This window comes from Trichosurus vulpecula, chromosome 4 (assembly GCF_011100635.1).
Source record: "Trichosurus vulpecula isolate mTriVul1 chromosome 4, mTriVul1.pri, whole genome shotgun sequence".
NCBI lineage: Eukaryota > Metazoa > Chordata > Mammalia > Diprotodontia > Phalangeridae > Trichosurus > Trichosurus vulpecula.
The window spans coordinates 25,010,814-25,027,611 of record NC_050576.1 but is presented as its reverse complement, the minus strand read 5'-3'; the positions used below and the strand labels follow the sequence as shown (position 1 = coordinate 25,027,611).

At 43.4% G+C, this 16,798-nt stretch overlaps 1 protein-coding gene across 1 annotated transcript in view; it reads right to left on the bottom strand.

Annotated features, from left to right (window-relative positions):
- The window catches only part of USP24 (ubiquitin specific peptidase 24), a 161,467-nt gene that overhangs the window by 83,358 nt on the left and 61,311 nt on the right, over nt 1–16,798 (bottom strand). The window contains 8 exon segments of the mRNA XM_036758123.1: nt 448–555; nt 5,481–5,528; nt 5,676–5,837; nt 5,943–6,038; nt 6,733–6,840; nt 12,909–13,012; nt 13,154–13,268; nt 15,705–15,863. Coding sequence (XP_036614018.1) covers nt 448–555; nt 5,481–5,528; nt 5,676–5,837; nt 5,943–6,038; nt 6,733–6,840; nt 12,909–13,012; nt 13,154–13,268; nt 15,705–15,863 — 900 coding nt within the window.

The following is a 16,798-nucleotide window of genomic DNA, read 5'->3' as shown; positions in this document are numbered from 1 at the left end:
TCATCACTTGAAGCTCTTTCCTCAATCTACCCATGACCCATTTTCCTTTAAAACACTAAGATCCCAACTAGATGCTTCTCTTACTAGGAAAGATATTCTTTATCAGAATCTTCCATTTTTCTCTATTTATTCTTTCAAAGCAAGTTTGGAACAATGTTATCACCTGAGGCAGATGACACTTTCTTACAAAGTACCTCAAGCCATTGCTCTTTGCCTTCAGAACCATCAAAAGAATACTCTAACTTTGTCTCACTTGGGTCACGCACTTCAAAGCATTTAAGGAAATCAAAAGGCAAACTCATTTTTATCGAAGAGGAGAGAGAGCACAGGACCCCCTTGACAAGCTGCTGACTATAAAACAGAGGGATTCCATCTGCTCCCTTGCCAGCACAGCAAACCCACCCTCTGCCTCTGCACTAGTCACAGACAACTAGCAAGGGCTCTTACCTTGTCTTGCTTCTGATAGGTTTGTTTTATAAATGATCGGGTGATCTCGTGGAGCTGGCGTAAAGCGGGGACCACCCAAACAAACTGGGGGTTGTTATGCTGGGATGACTAAAATGAAAAATGAATGACAATCAGATGAAGAGACATACGGCACAGGCCAAGCCTACTTGCTACCGAAACAGAAGACAGAACCAAGAAACTGATTCCATCTTTCTTACACTACAATATATTCCCTTCTCTGCCGGTGCTCGAGTGCAGTCTGCCTCCATGCCAATCCTGGGGAAAGCATCCTCATCCTGAACACAGCTTCCTGGGGCTAATGATCCCACACAGGAATAGGTATGAAGGAATGGAAAAAGCACATGGACCCCCAGATACATCACCCTCCCAGACACCAGGAAACTGGCAGCTCCAGAGGCTCTGGGCCAGAGCTCCAGACTACTGGGGGGCACATGCCACTAGGGCACTGACAGAAGTGAGAAGCTGCTGGCTAAGACCTAACACCTAGGTGTCAATGACTAGGCTGGCAAGTAACTGATTCTTCATCTTATAAGAAAAGGAAATTAAAAGCTAGCTTTGTGTTCCAGTGAAAGTGACCAGAGCCAAAGCCAGCAGGACAAGTATCAGGGACTCATGATCCCATGTCTTTAAGATTCTGCTAAGGAGACCATCCTGCCTGACCTTTACTGTTTTTGTCACCATCATTAATAACAAGCCCAATTTCCAAGTTCAGTCTTCACAATAACTCTGAGACAGATCACGTGATCACAGTCATTTTATGGAGATGGAAACCAGAGTTCCCAAGTTCAAGCACTTGCTGGGGTCAGAAAACCTAACGAGCCAGAGCTCCGGTGGGAACATGAGCCTGCTGACTGTCAGTCATATGTTCATTCCACTTTCACCAGCTGTGTCTCCACAGTACGAGAGAGAGCGAGGGGGAGAGAGAGAGAGTGCGTGTGTGCGTGTGTGCGTGTGTGCGTGTGTGTGTGTGTAAAAATGTAAAAATTAAATCTTATGAGAGTACCAGCACAGAATTTAAAGATCTAAAAGACTACTCAATATAGCTCATAAAATTTGAACTTAGAAGATCTATCATTGCCAATCAGATGCACAGATTTTCTAATATTGTGCTTCTAATGCTCTTATAAATCAGCTTTCTTGACTTAAAAGGAATTACTTTCCAAAAATAGTTCCTTTTAAACTATGAGATTTGATGTTATATTACATTCTAAGATAGAGCAGGAAATTCAAGTAGCATACGATTGATTACAGTGTATTAATTATAAGAACCAGAACCAAAACACTGAGAAAAAACTAGTAATAAAAAGCTCAAGTCCTTATCCACAAAAATTACGCCGCCAAATCCCTGATTTTCTCTATCTCTATAGAGCGTGTGTCCCTCTTTCACTAAAATTTCGCAGCATTTAGGAAAAGAAAAACAACGCTGAAAAAAATGCAGCACCATAAGGACCCTGTGCCCACGTGACCTGGGAGGGGGAAGCAAGGAAAACAGCAAGTGTCTACTGAGCTTGTGCTCTGTGTAAGGCACTTTCAGGGGCCAAAGAAAAACCCCTGTTCTGGTGGAAGTGCCAGAAAGTGAAAATGTTCCAAACATCACAAGTCTTGACTATTGCTTTTAAAAGCATAAAACACTAAGACACAAACACAACCAGCAGCCTTTCAGCAATCAACAGTAACACTATTAAGTGTTATTATGGCCAGATAAAGTGATTAGGGTTGGATGCTCAGACTTTGAGCTTTTCAAAGGTAATTTGTGATTCCATCACTCCAAAGGAAAAAAAAAGGCGACATAAAATCTGGGACTTAAGATGCCTCCAAGACTGGGCTCTTTTTATTCTGTCCACGTGGCTTCTCCAATGTTAATATATTGGGAAACTAAAAAAAAAAAAAAAATATTGGGAAACTGGCACCTGTGGACCATGTGACCCTTCTAATGGCCATCTCAGGTGGCATGGTCATCAGTTACAGGAGTACTTTCTAACAATACACCACTTCTTATTACAAGATGGGAAGATGGTTTTCAAAGGGGAAAAAAGGCAGGTACTGAGTCAATCAAGTATCTTAAATAATTCTTCAGAATGTCTTGATATGATCCATAAGGAGTTAAACATGGTATCTCAATTACAATAAAAATGGTAAAGTTATAACATAAGTCAGCTCTGAGAGGTTTTTTAAAAAGGGAAGACAGCAGGATTTCATCGTCTTTGCCAGACTGCCCGTTACCTATGCTGTAAGTGTGTTAGGAGCAATAACAGAGGACAGGCACTTGGGGGAGAAACCTTGGGCTCTTTGTTGAAGAAGGAAGGGGATCGAGGACTTGAGATCATGGGTTGAAAATATAAAGGGTGTTCTGATTTATTAAATGGGGTCTATTGTGTTTAGCTAAATTTCTTGTACTGAAGCATTTAAATTTAAACATTTTTTAAGGAGGAGAAAAAGAGGAGAACAGGAAGAAGTGAGGCTGGCATGAGGGGGGAGAGTGAACCCCAGGAAGACCAAAGCATCCTGGCAGAGGCCACAGAAATGCACATCAGGATTCTGAACAAACAGGGGAAGGTGGCAGTTATTAGCCTACTGTCAAGAGCAATAAGAAAGGAGCTGGAAGAGGAGCCAGGTAGCTGGGGGGGGGGGGGGGGGGGGGGGGGGGGGGCGGCAGCGCAGGGAGAGGTTGTCTCCTCCAAGGAGACAGAATTCCCAGTGAGCCCACCTGGCTGCCTGGTAGGAAGGGGCACAGCACAGAAAAACACCATAGTGGCAACAGAGGCGTAAGGATCCATGGGGCCCTCTGTGGTAAGCCTCTACCTGACAATAAGAAAACTATAGGACATTTAACTCACTGGGAATTGAGCTGAGGGAGGGGTGAAAAAGGAAAGACGCTTGCCTTTGGGTCCTCCCAAAAAGGCTCTGAGAAATCGTCTCTGAAAATCACAGGTGTGAGTGAAGTAATTAGAGAAAGGTAGCAAGGCGGCAGTAGGCCTGCCCAGCAGAAGAGCACAAGAGCTACTGGCAGTCAGAAAAGAAGGAATAAAGGCAGCTAAAAAAAGAAGAGTGGAATTTTAAAAGCCACTTCTCGACACTGCCTCCTGCTTCATCTTTCACTAACCATAAAGAAAAAGTGGGTGCTGCTGAGAATAAAGACAGTCCTCTGTGCTTACTGAGGACTGAAGCTCCTTTAATAATGCTGGATGAGATCCAAACCCAAAGAGAAAGACAGCCAGATTATCTGAGATGCTGAAAGTGACAACAAAAAACCTCATGAACATTTAGAAATACATCCCACCTGACAAAAGACCTACACTAACTAATTTACTAGATAATTCTTTACTATAAATGAGGGAATCACCACCCCCCCTCACAAATTATCATTAGGCCTAAGAAATCAAACTACATAGGCCTTGTAAAAATCACTGAAATGTAAAGCACCAAATGCATAAATGCCCAAATGCAACTTTGCAGCAGAACACACGATGGACTCCTGTCAGCAGGCTGAACCAGAGGAAAAATCTCTGGAAATACCAACAGGACTTCCCATGCTTTCCAAATATGGGATGGGGAGGGTCCCCCATCAAGCTTGGGATGTGGAGCCCTCTGCCTGGCATTGCCCTGGTGGCCTGGCCTGGCCCTGCCCTGGTGGCAGGTCTGCCCGTTCAGAATGAGGCCACCAACAGACCAGCACTTCAAGGACTTACCCCAGGGTCAGGGGCAGGAGCCCACTGTTCACCTGCAGAGGCCCTGAGTCTCTCCTCTTCTCCACATCCTTTATCTCAGCCAGATATTCACTAAGCATCAATACTAAACACCTCGAATTCTGAACCACACTTTCTTTCTGCCAGCGTTTTTCTTCCCATGCACGTCCCACCCCCCCGGTCTTTCTTTCTCCACTCCTTCAAGCAGCCAGAATAGAGAGCTAAGGATCCTTGTTCTTGTGTGTGGCTCTCACTAACCTGAGAGCCAGGAGAGGATTCACAGCATTGCTTCCTTTGGAAAGCACCTGTCGGTGCACTGCCCTAAGGCTCCAGCCACCACCTCAGTGCCTTCCTGGCCACTATTTCTCACATGCATCACCTCCCCATTAGAATACAAGCAGGGAGGGCTTTTTTCACTTACATCCTAAACCTGGTACATTACTTGGTGCTTGCTAAGCACTTAATAAATTCTTTTTCATTCATTCCCTCATTCTTGAATAAAGCTTGGTTTCTGTCCTTAAATTTAAAAGCATTTAAATGAAATGCTTTAATAACCAGGAGAGCGGGGCAGCTAGGTGGTGCAGTGAATAGAGCACAGCCCTGGAGTCAGGAGGACCTGAATTCAAATCCAGCCTCAGACAACTAACACTTACCAGCTGTATGACCTTGGGCAAGTCACTTAACCCCAATTGCCTTCCCCCCCCCTCCAAAAAGGAAAAAAAAAAATTAGAGCCAAGAACTGGGAGAGCAAATTCTACAATTAACTGTAATACTGTAAACAACCTGGAAAGCCTAAGGAGCTCTGACCAACTGGACAGAACCAACTCCAGTCCCAGAGAGCTCAGGGTGGAGCCTGCCCTCAGGCTCCAGACAGGGCTGACTGCAGAGAAATGGCTAATTTCTAATTTGTTTTGTTTGTCCGCAGACTTGTAATGGGTTATTTTGGTTTTTTGGTTTTTTGCTTTCTCAATGGATGGGAGGAGACGAAGGTGGAAGGGAGAGAATTAGAAACTGAAAATAAAAAGGAAATCAAAAACTAAATGAAATGCTGTCTATTTCTCTTTAAGGAAAAAAAAAAGAAGCTCAATTTTGAAAAATCAGGACCCTTGACAAGTGTTTTTTCTCTTCCCCTAGGTCAGTAGTTTTTCACGGTGGATGGGAGAAGATTAGTCACAACTGACTGAAATAAAGTCTGAAATCTAAACAATAAAGAAATCAGTCATGAAGTATACAGTCTGTGTCTGAACACCATACATGACTATTTTAAAATGAGGAAATATTAAAAGGGGATTGTTACCACAAGTAGGTTCAATCTGTAATTCTTACCTTGAATCCTTCCTTCTTGTTTTTTTCCAAACCTGACCACTCTCCAGGCTGAAAATGCATTTTAAAAGTAATATAAGCATCTCAGTAAAAACAGTGACTACCCGCTCTCCCAAGCCAAGGCTCCAAGGCGAGAGTATCACACTGGAGCACGGTGACCAGAGGGCGGTGGTGCTGCACAACACCCAAGTTGTATACCCGTTTAATGTCCTCGATGCACTTAATGATGTAGCTTCGCTTGACGGCTTCTTTCACGGCATAGGCGTCGCTGAGGATAGTCAGGTGCTCCTCCAAAGCTTGCTGAATGAGGCTGCTGGGCAAGGTTGGAAGATGAGCCAAATCCCAGAGGACCTCGAGGACCTGTAAGAGGACACGCATGAGCTCACTGAGGAGGCGAACCAATGGCACAAAACATCTGTGACAAACACTGGGAATCTCCATGTAAAAATCTGTTTTGTCTCCTGCCTTTCCAGAGGTGGTCTCAAAACGAGCTTCACGACCGATGCGCCCAATCAGGCTCAGCAACTTCTGTCTTACTCTGTCATTTTCTGTCTCCCAGCTCTGTGGGGTAAATAGAAAAAGACAGGAGGAAGTCAAGGTATGGAATATTTTGTGACTAACAATATAATTAAGACAGTAAGAGGGAGGAGATTAGAATTATTCCTTCAGACCTCAGTACAATCCATCCCTAAAAAAGAATTCCATCTAGGAATAGGCAGCAAGTGGCCACCCAACCGTTGCTCGCCATAACCACAAGAGCTGCATGCCAACTTCCCCTGGTGCCCTGGTCCCTCTTCTCCCCTGGGGAAGTCAGAGTTGAGGACAGATGACTCTTTGCTGGGATTGCTATCAATGGGACAGGACACAGGTCCTGACAATGGCTATGGAGTCAGGGTGGGGTCAGCCCTCACCTCCAGTACTAATCATGTGACATTGGCAAAGTCACTGAGCCTTTCTGTCAAATGAAGTGGTGGGACTAGATGGCCGGTAAGGTCCATTCCAGCTCTGAAGCTAAGACCATAGGATTCTTGGGTTTGCACTGTATTGAGTGGCCACTGAAGGCCCTTCAGATTCTAAAATTCTGTGAAGAATCATTTGTCACAGAGTCACAATACTTTCCTGATTCTTATTTATGAATCAAAATCCACCCCCACCCCTCACCCCCAGGTGTTTAAAGAAAAGCGTTCCAATGAAAGAAAACCAGCAATGAAAATGTTTATTTGGGGAAGTACAATAAATGTTACCATGTACACACCTTCTGGATGAGAACAAAGAGATGATTCAACTGATCTGAGCTGAACTTCACAGCGGCTGCAGCGATAATAGTGTGGATGTTCTCGATTACAGTAGAGGACTGTCCTGCCTGAAAGAGGAAGGGGAAAAGATAAGATATTGGAGCTTTCTTAACCTAGTCTTGAAAAGTAGCAAAATACACAAAAAGATCAATACTAGCACAATTACTAAAACCGCTACAATTAGTAATTATCAACAAACATTAACTTTTCATTTAGATAATTTTAGATTTAATAGGATATAAGGAAATATTATAAACTCATTATTTGTGTTCCAAAAGAAGACCTAAATGCTGTATGAGGATAAGAGTACCATGTGTTCACAACTGTTAACAGTGACATTTATATGATGCTTGAATATTCTGAAAACTGCTCTTTGCAAATATTATTTCATGTGCTCTTTCTAACAGCCTTGTGAGGACAGTTATCCTCATTTAATAGAGGAGAAAATGGAGGCTCAGAGTTTAATTACCTCACGGCAGGATTCACAAAGTCTTCCTGAATCGATGTCTAGCACTTTATTCATGAGCCACACTGTCCCTTCAATGAGATGGAAGATCACAAGGCCAACACTGCACTAAATGCTTTGGGTTTCCTTCGTTCATGGGTATCCTGGCTCAGCTGACAGCTCACCTTGCTAGAGCAGCCAAGTGGACCAAGGAGAGCCAGGAGGTGGAACGTGTTGGGTCAAGCCATCACAGCCCCAAACCCTACCTTCTCTTAAAACCACCTTGCAGAGAGAGCCCATGACGTTCCACCCAAGAGCTCCAGGAAGAAAAGCAATGAAGGGAAGGTTGTAAAGAAGTGGGAGAGAAGAGGTGAAATGTGGCATGGCCTGTAGATTACATCTTCAAGAACTATGAGGAAACAGGGCAACTGCCTTTGTGAGAAAAAGTTCCCTCTGAGTATCCCAGCAGTTTTATTAAGGTAGTAAGGAGGGGAGCCAGATTAGACTGTAAGGGGTTGTAGAAAGAACAGCTAGAGGAAACAGCTATAACTGATATTTAAGCAATCTAATAATGTAAAGGAAGGGGAAGGGAAAGCAATTCAAGTGAAAGGTATCTTTGCATCTGTGAAGACACAAGGAGCAAGTAGAGAGAAAGCCTAAGCATGAGGAGGTCCACGGGCACCATCGAATGTGGCGGGGATTAAAAGTGGATATAGAGAAGGCACAAAGACCAGTGATGATGCAAGCCCCTGACTAGAACTTGGCCTTCACCCTCTAATGGAGTGGAAGTTGACAGCAAAGGGAGCAGAGAGATGTCAGAGGAGACCTACCAAATCCAAAGGTCAATGGACCGAGGGGCAGCCGGGGATGCCATGGTGTACAGAGTGCTGGGCCTGGAGCCAGGAAGACTCATCCTCCCGAGTTCAAATCGGACACTTACTAGCTATGGGACTCTGGGCACGTCACTGAACCTGGTCTGCCTCAGTTTCCTCATTTGTAAAATGAGCCGTAAAAGGAAATGGCAAACCACTCCAGTATCTTTCCCAGGAAAATCTCAGATGGGGTCACGGAGAGTTGAACACAACTGAAATGGCTCAACAACAATGGACCTCCACCCCTAGAAGAAACTGTCAAACTTGTCCTAGGATTAAGAATGCCTGGGACCTTCTGGTGGTACTGAAATACGGCATACCCCTTTGTGCTTTGCACAGACAGCCTGCTTCGAACAAAAGTAATTGAGTTCCTGTGAGGTGAAGAAAGGAGGACTCAAAGCACTCTACTTGAACAACCAAGCTTCGATGGAAAAATAACAAAGAGCGTGTTTCCTTGAGGACAAACACTGTCTTTCTACAGTAAAACCTCGTTAATTTTGTCTTGACTAATTTGGAAAATGTATGCATTCCAGAGAGACCAGAACGAAAGTATTTTGACTTTATAAAACTTGTCTTCATCATAGACACTGCAAGTCAGAGAATCACTGACAACACAGAACCAGCACGATGAAACGTAAGGAAACCCAGCCCAAAGCAGAATGGACTTACTCAGGAGGTTCTCACTATGGACAAGTTCTCAGGGAGAGGTGATGATGGGGATTTCCTTCAGATATGGGTTGGGTTTTCTGGCTGATGAAGTCCCTTCTAAATCTCCTATTTTCTGATCATGCCCTTTGACCCAGGACTTTGATTGCTAAGGCTTTATAATTAAAAAAAGAAGTTATACATCCAATAACTAGAGAATGGCTGAATTAAATTGTGCCCTATTACTATAAAAGAATATAATGGAACAAAACAAAAACCTATAAAGCTGACACCCAAGAAAAGGTCTGTGTGAAGTAACACTGGTATCAACAAACATACACAGATTACAGACAACGACCAGAACACCAGCAACAAGTGTGTATATAAACAGACAAAAAAGGAAGTTTGTTTGGCCATCTGTTAATGTGTTTGATTTTACTATACTGAGTAGTAAGATTTTATTCTTTATTTTGCAAATACATTTGTTTCTCTTAATGCCAATATTCAAGTTTTTGAAAAAAGATTAGAGGAATGTTTAGATCACATTTATCTGAGAAATTATTTTGATTCCTTCCCTTCTCTTACCAGAGAAATCAAATTAGTTACAAAACCTGCCAATTCCACCTCTCCTACACCACTTTAGTCAAGTGGAAAGTGTATATGCATAGCTCAACATCTTTGTTTCAAATCTCGTCTCACTCACTTCCAGTCCTTCGTGCCTTTGCTCATGGCATTCCCTGTATCTTGAACCTCCTCTATATTCGCCATCTCCAATCATTTAGCATTTATCAAGCACTTAATAGCTGGATAATATGTTGAGCTCTGCTTTCTGAAATACTACTATAAAATCCACTTCTCTTCAAGGCCTGGCTTGAATGCCATTCATAGCTCGAAGGCCCCATTCCATTTAATCTTTATACCAAATAAGATGAAATGATATATGAATTTATAGAGGCATGAAAACAGAAAATCAGAGTAAAGAACAGAGAGCTGAATCAGGTAGGAAGCATTCTCGGCCCCAACACCAAATGAATGCCAATTGCTCCTGGGGAATCAAGGGAAGAGGAGGAGGAGTATAAGAAAGGGAAGACAAGGAATTCGGCCAAGGTATCTAGGTCCTGGCACCTAGCTATGGGAAGCCACAATGGAATGGGGCAGAGTGGAGAGGGGCTGAATGATAACAGGTGTACATGATGCTGTAGCTATGTGGAAGACAAGCCATAACAAAGAGCAGCTCTGGTGGGGAGGATGTGGTGGAGCCCATCTTACTGCTTCTTAACTGTCTAATTTCATACTCCTTGAGTCATGCTTTGGTCCTCTTGAGGTCATGGCACTGGTCTTGATTTTGGAGACCATTAGTCAATAGGATAAAATCAGTCTGATTTTTCAGGCTCTTCTGGTTTCAACCTACATTTCCAGTCTTACTTACCAAACTAATATTGCCATCTGCTCCCTAATTCCATATTTCATTTCCCACTTAGGCTGTTCCCCATGCCTGGCAGGCATTTCTTTGTCATCATCACCTTTCAGAATCCCTGACTTCTTTCAAGGCCACACTCTGAACCTGCCAAGTGGTAGGTATCCTCTCCCTTCTGGCACCTTTGAAACACAAAGGCACTGTGTTTGACTGATGGTTATCCAGTGTGTTCTATGGTTTGATCACTATTACACCATTACAGTCTCTGAGATCTGGCACAGGTAGGCCCCTTTCATTTAAAATGCTTAAAAAAATTATTATTTCCCTTGAAGTCCTCCAGATTAATTTTATTTTGTCTAACTCTAAAATGTAAAGTTTGGTGTGGCACACAATCTGTAAACCAGGTGGTTTGGCCATTCATTATTATTATTATTATTATTATTATTATTATTATTATGATAGCCCAACCATGAACATGGAATATTTTCTCTAATTATCTGATTCTGCCTTGAATTCTTTAAAAATGTTTAGTAGTTCTATTCCTGTAAGTCCCAAATGTGTCTTGAAATGTTAACTGTGAAATTTTATACAGTTTATGAGAACATAGTACCTCTTTTGTCTTTTTTTTTGGGGGCGGGGGGGACCGGGAGGGAGGGGGATTACTTTTTTCTTGTCTCATTTCTACGTTTCCAAAATTGCAGCCAATAACAGTGGTGACAAGGGGACTTCTTTTCCTCCTGCTTCCACTGGCCTTCTGGTCCTTCTACAATAAATCAGGTCACTGCCCAGTTTTAGACAGTTTGTGACCCACATTAGGAAGACTTCTACATCTACAGATAAAAGCATGAGTTTTACTCGGCTCTCCTCATACGGGACTTCTCTGTGGGAGAGGCAGCCTGGCACAGTGGACAAAAATCTAGCCTTGGGGTCAACAAAACCTGGGTTCAGGTCCTGCCTCAAACACCTTCTGAGAGAGCGGCCCTGGCAAGGCCTGTTACCTTTCCGTGTTCTAGGCCACTATGATGACAAGGTGCACTGGGAAGGCATCTCCCTGTCTGGCAGCTAAGTCCTTAATGTCGGTCCTTCCTTTCCCTGTTTGTGCACTTGCCTGCTCCCCTCTCACCACCCCAAAGAGAGCCCATGAGGTCCTAAACGGCAGGACCCGCTTTGTGCCTTGCTGTTCTTGATGCCTAGCACAGTGTCTCAGCAGCTCCTTCTCAGAAGCTGAATAGATGTCTTAGCTTCACCTAAGTGACTGAGTGAGGGGGAAGGAAGGAAAGAGCGAATGAACAGAAAAGTGTTTACTATGCACAAAGAATGAAGGATGGTGGCCCCCCAACATTCAGAAGGGCCAGCCTTCTAAAGAGAAGGTACAGCAGGGCTGTGACCAGCCTCGCGGAGGGAGCAGTCTCTTCATAAAAAACAAATTTACGAAAAGTTTCAGATAATAGATACACACAAGAAAAAAGGGTTGCTATTAGTGCCAGACTAGGAATAGACTCCATACTTTTTGGTAACACTGAACCAACTCTGAAGGTGCTTTAAACACAGACACATCCTCCTATCTTCAGAAGCCCAATGTGATCTGTGTCAAATGTGGCAACCTGAAAATCTCCAGCGGCAATAACTTTTATTAGATGCTGAGACGAGCTATTGGCTGAGTGACTTCTGTGTTAACTAAAAGGGAATGGGAATAGGAGGCAAGGAGACAAGAGTTAAAGATGTTTGAAAGAAATACTATCAAGGGTACATATTGAAACACATTTTTTTGTGGAATTATTGGTGGTTCCTCCAAACACTGGTGAGGTGGCAGGAAAGTTAAAATTTAACTTCTAATACATATTAGTGACTTGGAAAATTAATTTTGACTACTTATATAAATCTGTCACAGCTTTTCCTGAGAACAATTTAAATGTAGAGTATCAAACCCAAATTCCATCCCCATTTATTCAAAGTTTAATTTCAAACAAAAGTCAAGACAACAGTGCTCTCATGAAACTCTCAAATTAAATAAAACTCAAGCGTTGCGCTTTGGGTGGGGTGGGGAAAGGGGAAAGGGGAAAGGTTGGTGATGTTGGACAAGGAGAGCTAGTACTAGGAGAAAGGAGAAATGGTTTGAAACTGACCAAAGTGGTGAAAAAACCCGAGTAGTTTCTCAACCTCTTAGCTATGTCAAAAATCCCCTCCCGTTTTTCCATGCATCAGCACAGCTTCTATTTTTTCTATGAAAAGGCAAGAAAGTGAATCGATGACAGCAAATTAGAGGAATGTGAGAACACAACTTGAACCCCTTCAGAGCCTAAGCCAAGTCGTATCAATTCTGAAAAGTCCAGGGCTCTGCTCCCCAATTTCTGCACAAAGAGATGTCTGCACAAACAGCCAGTATACAGTTGGCCACAATTTCAGGGTTCAAAAAACTATTTCCGTTTACTGCAGCAACTTCAAGGCCATTTTGGCAGCTGGGTTACACTTAAAAATCCTCTTCAAATAAACACTTTATAGTGAGATGAACAAACATGTCCAAAAAGGTGATGGAAATATGGTTTATAGCTTTGTAGGATAAGGTAAAATGATGTAGTCGGGGACTCATAGCTGACACAGCAGCACTGAGAGGACTGCTATTTCCTATCCACTTCATAAATCATGCATTTTGCAAAACACCATATACACACAATATGTTACTGAAGCATGGAGTAGAAAGGAGTGGAATTCAATAGTTTCAACATGAAACTAGGAGAGGATGAGAACAGCCCTTACCTGTATTCTCCAAATTTTCGTGAGCTCATCTAAAGACAATTTACTGCCCAGTAGTTCAATAATTCCTTTTATGCGATCACAGTATTGTGCTTGATCAATATTACCTGACAGAGGAAACAGCACAGAAGAGATGTTCAACACTGGCTCTCTAAATGCAATTTTAATCCAAGCCAATATCAATTAGCCATTTCATTTAAAGCCTAAGACATTCAAAGTAGCTGTTTACATTTTATGAAAATGCTTACCTTCCAATGCGATTGACAGAACAGAATTCTCAACTAGCCAATCTAATAATCGGTCTGTATCTATTGCATTCTTCACAGATTTGGATAAAGTGCTGTCTTCTATTAGTTTGGTTACCTAATAAGAGAGTATTGTGGCTGAAATCTAAATGCTGTTATGAATATTTTAAAAATCCCTCCAAATAAACCAAGCGTGTTCAAGTGGCATAATTTGTGACTTGTACAAAGCCAGCAAAATGGACCATGGACCAGCATTAGCAAAAGCATCTCACAAAGCACTGGCAGCCAATTTCTAAAAATGAAGACAACTTTCAGAAGGACAGAGAATGAGTTTTCTAGGTCTAATTTGGTGACAAGCAATGAGAAATTCACTTTTAGCATATGTATCTTTCCAAATTTTCCAATTTTAAGAAGATGAAAATTTTTTGAAAATTTAGATATTTCTTTTAAAACACTTAAAGAATGTTCATCCTTTGCTCATTTTTTGAGACTCAATTTTAAAAGCGTAGCTTTAGAAGTTTTGGCCAGGATGGTGAATTGTATACTTTCTCCAAACTTCAAATTTTCTTATCCATTGGAATGAAATAGCTAAAAATGTGAGGATGATCTCCCTGTACCATTTTGACTTAAAAATAAAAGTATTAAAATCCTGTAGAAGGTAGGCTTAAAAAAGAGCAAGACAAAAGCCTTCTGTGGCCAGCACCACTGGAAATGAGAAAACAGTCTGAAGGAAAATAAAAGAGGCAGAAGTAGATGATGGAGGATGTGGTGTAGGGTGGAGCAGCAATACTGGCACATGGTACCAGGGAGAGGACATGTCCTTTTGACATTTTCATTAGACCAAAATTTCGAACATTTTGCTTTTGCCCAAAATACACAACATTAACATTTGAGAAAAAACAAAAAACCATCAGCTGACTACAGAAGCCAGAGAACATGTCCTACCACCTCATTTCTCAGAGAAGTAAACTAAGTCACAGAAAGGTGACCTTTGGGAGACCTTCCGACTGCAAATGCAGTGAGTGGCCTTTGGCCCCTTCGTCCTCTACCAACGGTATTTTTTTTAAGGCAGAGAACTCTACTCCTTGGGGGGGGGGGGGGGGGGGCGCAGTTAAGTCCATGCAGCTCTGCTCAACACAAAAATGGTTCAGTTGTCATTCCAGAGCACAGATGAGTGTCATCCTGTAACCCGCCTGAGACAAGTATGACATGTGTGTGCACCCACAGTGCCCAAACAGCAGTTCTGACAGGGAGCCTTTCCTGCAGGGGTTGCACCGTGCTCCCCACCCCCACCATGCCCCAGAATCTCCTCTTCTTTGGGAGTTCCAGAATGAGAGCCTCTGCCCCAAGGCCTGCTACCATTCTTAAGGCTCGCAGGCCTTTCCACCTCCCCAAGAGGAGGCCAGGAGCTCTCCTGTGGCTTGTGTCCCTTGTTCTCTGAGAGACTGACTCATTTTTCTCTGCTTTCTCAACCCTCACCCCAGTACCTGGCACACAGCTAATCAACAAAAAACATTTTTCATTTCACTACAAAGAGAACTGGACTTAGAGAAAGAAGACACTGGGCCCTGACACTTCACTAGCTGTGTGACCCTGAGCAAGGCACACCTTCTGGCTGCCTTTGTTTCCTCTTTATTAAATACTTGCTCCACTCTCAAAGGCTATATGTAAATGACTACTTTTACTGTTTAAGGAAAGACCTCATTAACTGAACTCTCTAAACAAAGGAGTTGACTGTTGGATTTAGGTGGAAGGGACCTCATACCCTCATTTTTGGGGAGAAGCTGAACCCCAGAAAGATGATGTGACTTGTCAAAGACCACAGATGTCAACTCCAGAGCCAGCCTAGAGTCCAAGCTCTTTGATTTCATCTTCATAGAATTCCTAACCACCCCCACCCCCATTCCACCACAAGTGTTTCCACAGGACTGAGGTATTTTGAGCTTGGAAGGATAACGGTGATCATTTACAGAGATGATTGTCAGACAAAGCTGGGAATGAGGAATATGAGGAATCCAGAGAAACCCTAGTGAGATAGGCAGGCCAATTACCTCGCACAAAGTAAGACTAAGGATCACAACCAGGAAGCTGGCCTGTGAGAAGCAGTGAGGAGCCGTGGTGTTAGGAAGCAGGTAACAAAACTTCCCTCCTTCCTCCCCGGAGAGCCCAAGGGAGCACACATGGTGCCAAGGGCTCACTGGACTGACCGGTTTGGCCAAAGTGGTTCTTTATGTCACAAAGAGGAGAAGGCGGCGGGGGGGAGAAGAGGATTAATATTTGGAAATGACAATAACAAACAAAAGGCCATCAATAGAGGGCATTTAAAATAGATAAGTGCATTAAGAACCTAGGTGTGTATACACACACACATACACAAATATGAAATAAGGCTTCTTTACATTAAACCACCATGCCTAGATCATATCCACACCCTCAAGAGTAACAATCAATATAATCTGCAGGGCTCTTGACATAACAGACTTATTTAAGTTTCTTCTAGAGACAGTGTTTTCACAAGGGAATTCTCCCAACTGAAAAAGATGGGAGTGCTCACCTCTTTGAGGGAATTCATTTTGGCACTGAAATGGGGTGATTTCAGCATGCGTAGCAGAATGTCCAGCCGCAGGTCATCCACCACCATCACCAGGTCAGGTTGGAAGCGCATACAGAACAATTTAATAGCGGACAAGAGTTCGGGGATGCTCACCAGCCTCTAGACAAGAACCATGAAAAAGCCATCACAAAGACTTCTTGGCAAAACTGAAAAAGAAGCTGGAATTTCAACAAACATTCATTAGACACCAACCTTGGAGAGGGACAATGCCAAGACTGACGACACCATGGTCCTTGCCCTCACTGGAGAGAACTGTCTAGTATGAACACCCCCCACCCCCACCCCATCCCCAATGACTGGAGCTGTGTAGGAGAGGGGCTTGCCAAGAGCCACCAAAGGTCTGCAGGGTAGACAAGTTATTGACTGGGAGGATTAGGGAAGGATTCATGGAGGAGACACCGTCTGTGCTTGGCAGGACTCGAGGAGGTGGGGGATTTCCAAAGGTTCATGGAGGCAGCACAGAAAGAAAGAGGTAACTCTTCAGAAGAAAAACTTGAGCACAGACATGGTAGTGGCAAAATGCAGCACCCCTGGAGGGCAGCATATAATCCAGTTTTGCTAGAATATAAAAAGGGCAAGAGGATTTCATGAGGAGACTGGGAAGGATGGGAGTATATGTCAGGCACTGTGCTAATTAGGCACTACGGACCCCAAGAAAGGAGGGGAAATGTGCCTATTCTCCAGGAGCTCAGAGTCTAACGGGACAACATTCCAAGAAGATACAGAGGAGGACAAGTGGCAACAGCGTCAGAAGGGAGGTGCTAATTAAAGAGGAAAAGGAAAGCTGCTTGCAGAGGGGGATTTCTGCCAGGGAAACGAGGAAATTGAGATGAGGGGGACAGAGCAGCAGAGCTGGGGACGGCCAGCGCAAAGATCCAGAGTCAGGCAATGGGGAGCTGTGTGCGAGGAACAGAGATGCCGGCAGCTCGGCTGAATTGCAGAGCATGGGATGGGGAGGGAAGCAAAGTGGGAGAAGACTAGGAAGGCAGGAAGGGCTTTACAAGCAAAGACAAGATTCTCCGCGTGGCCCTGGA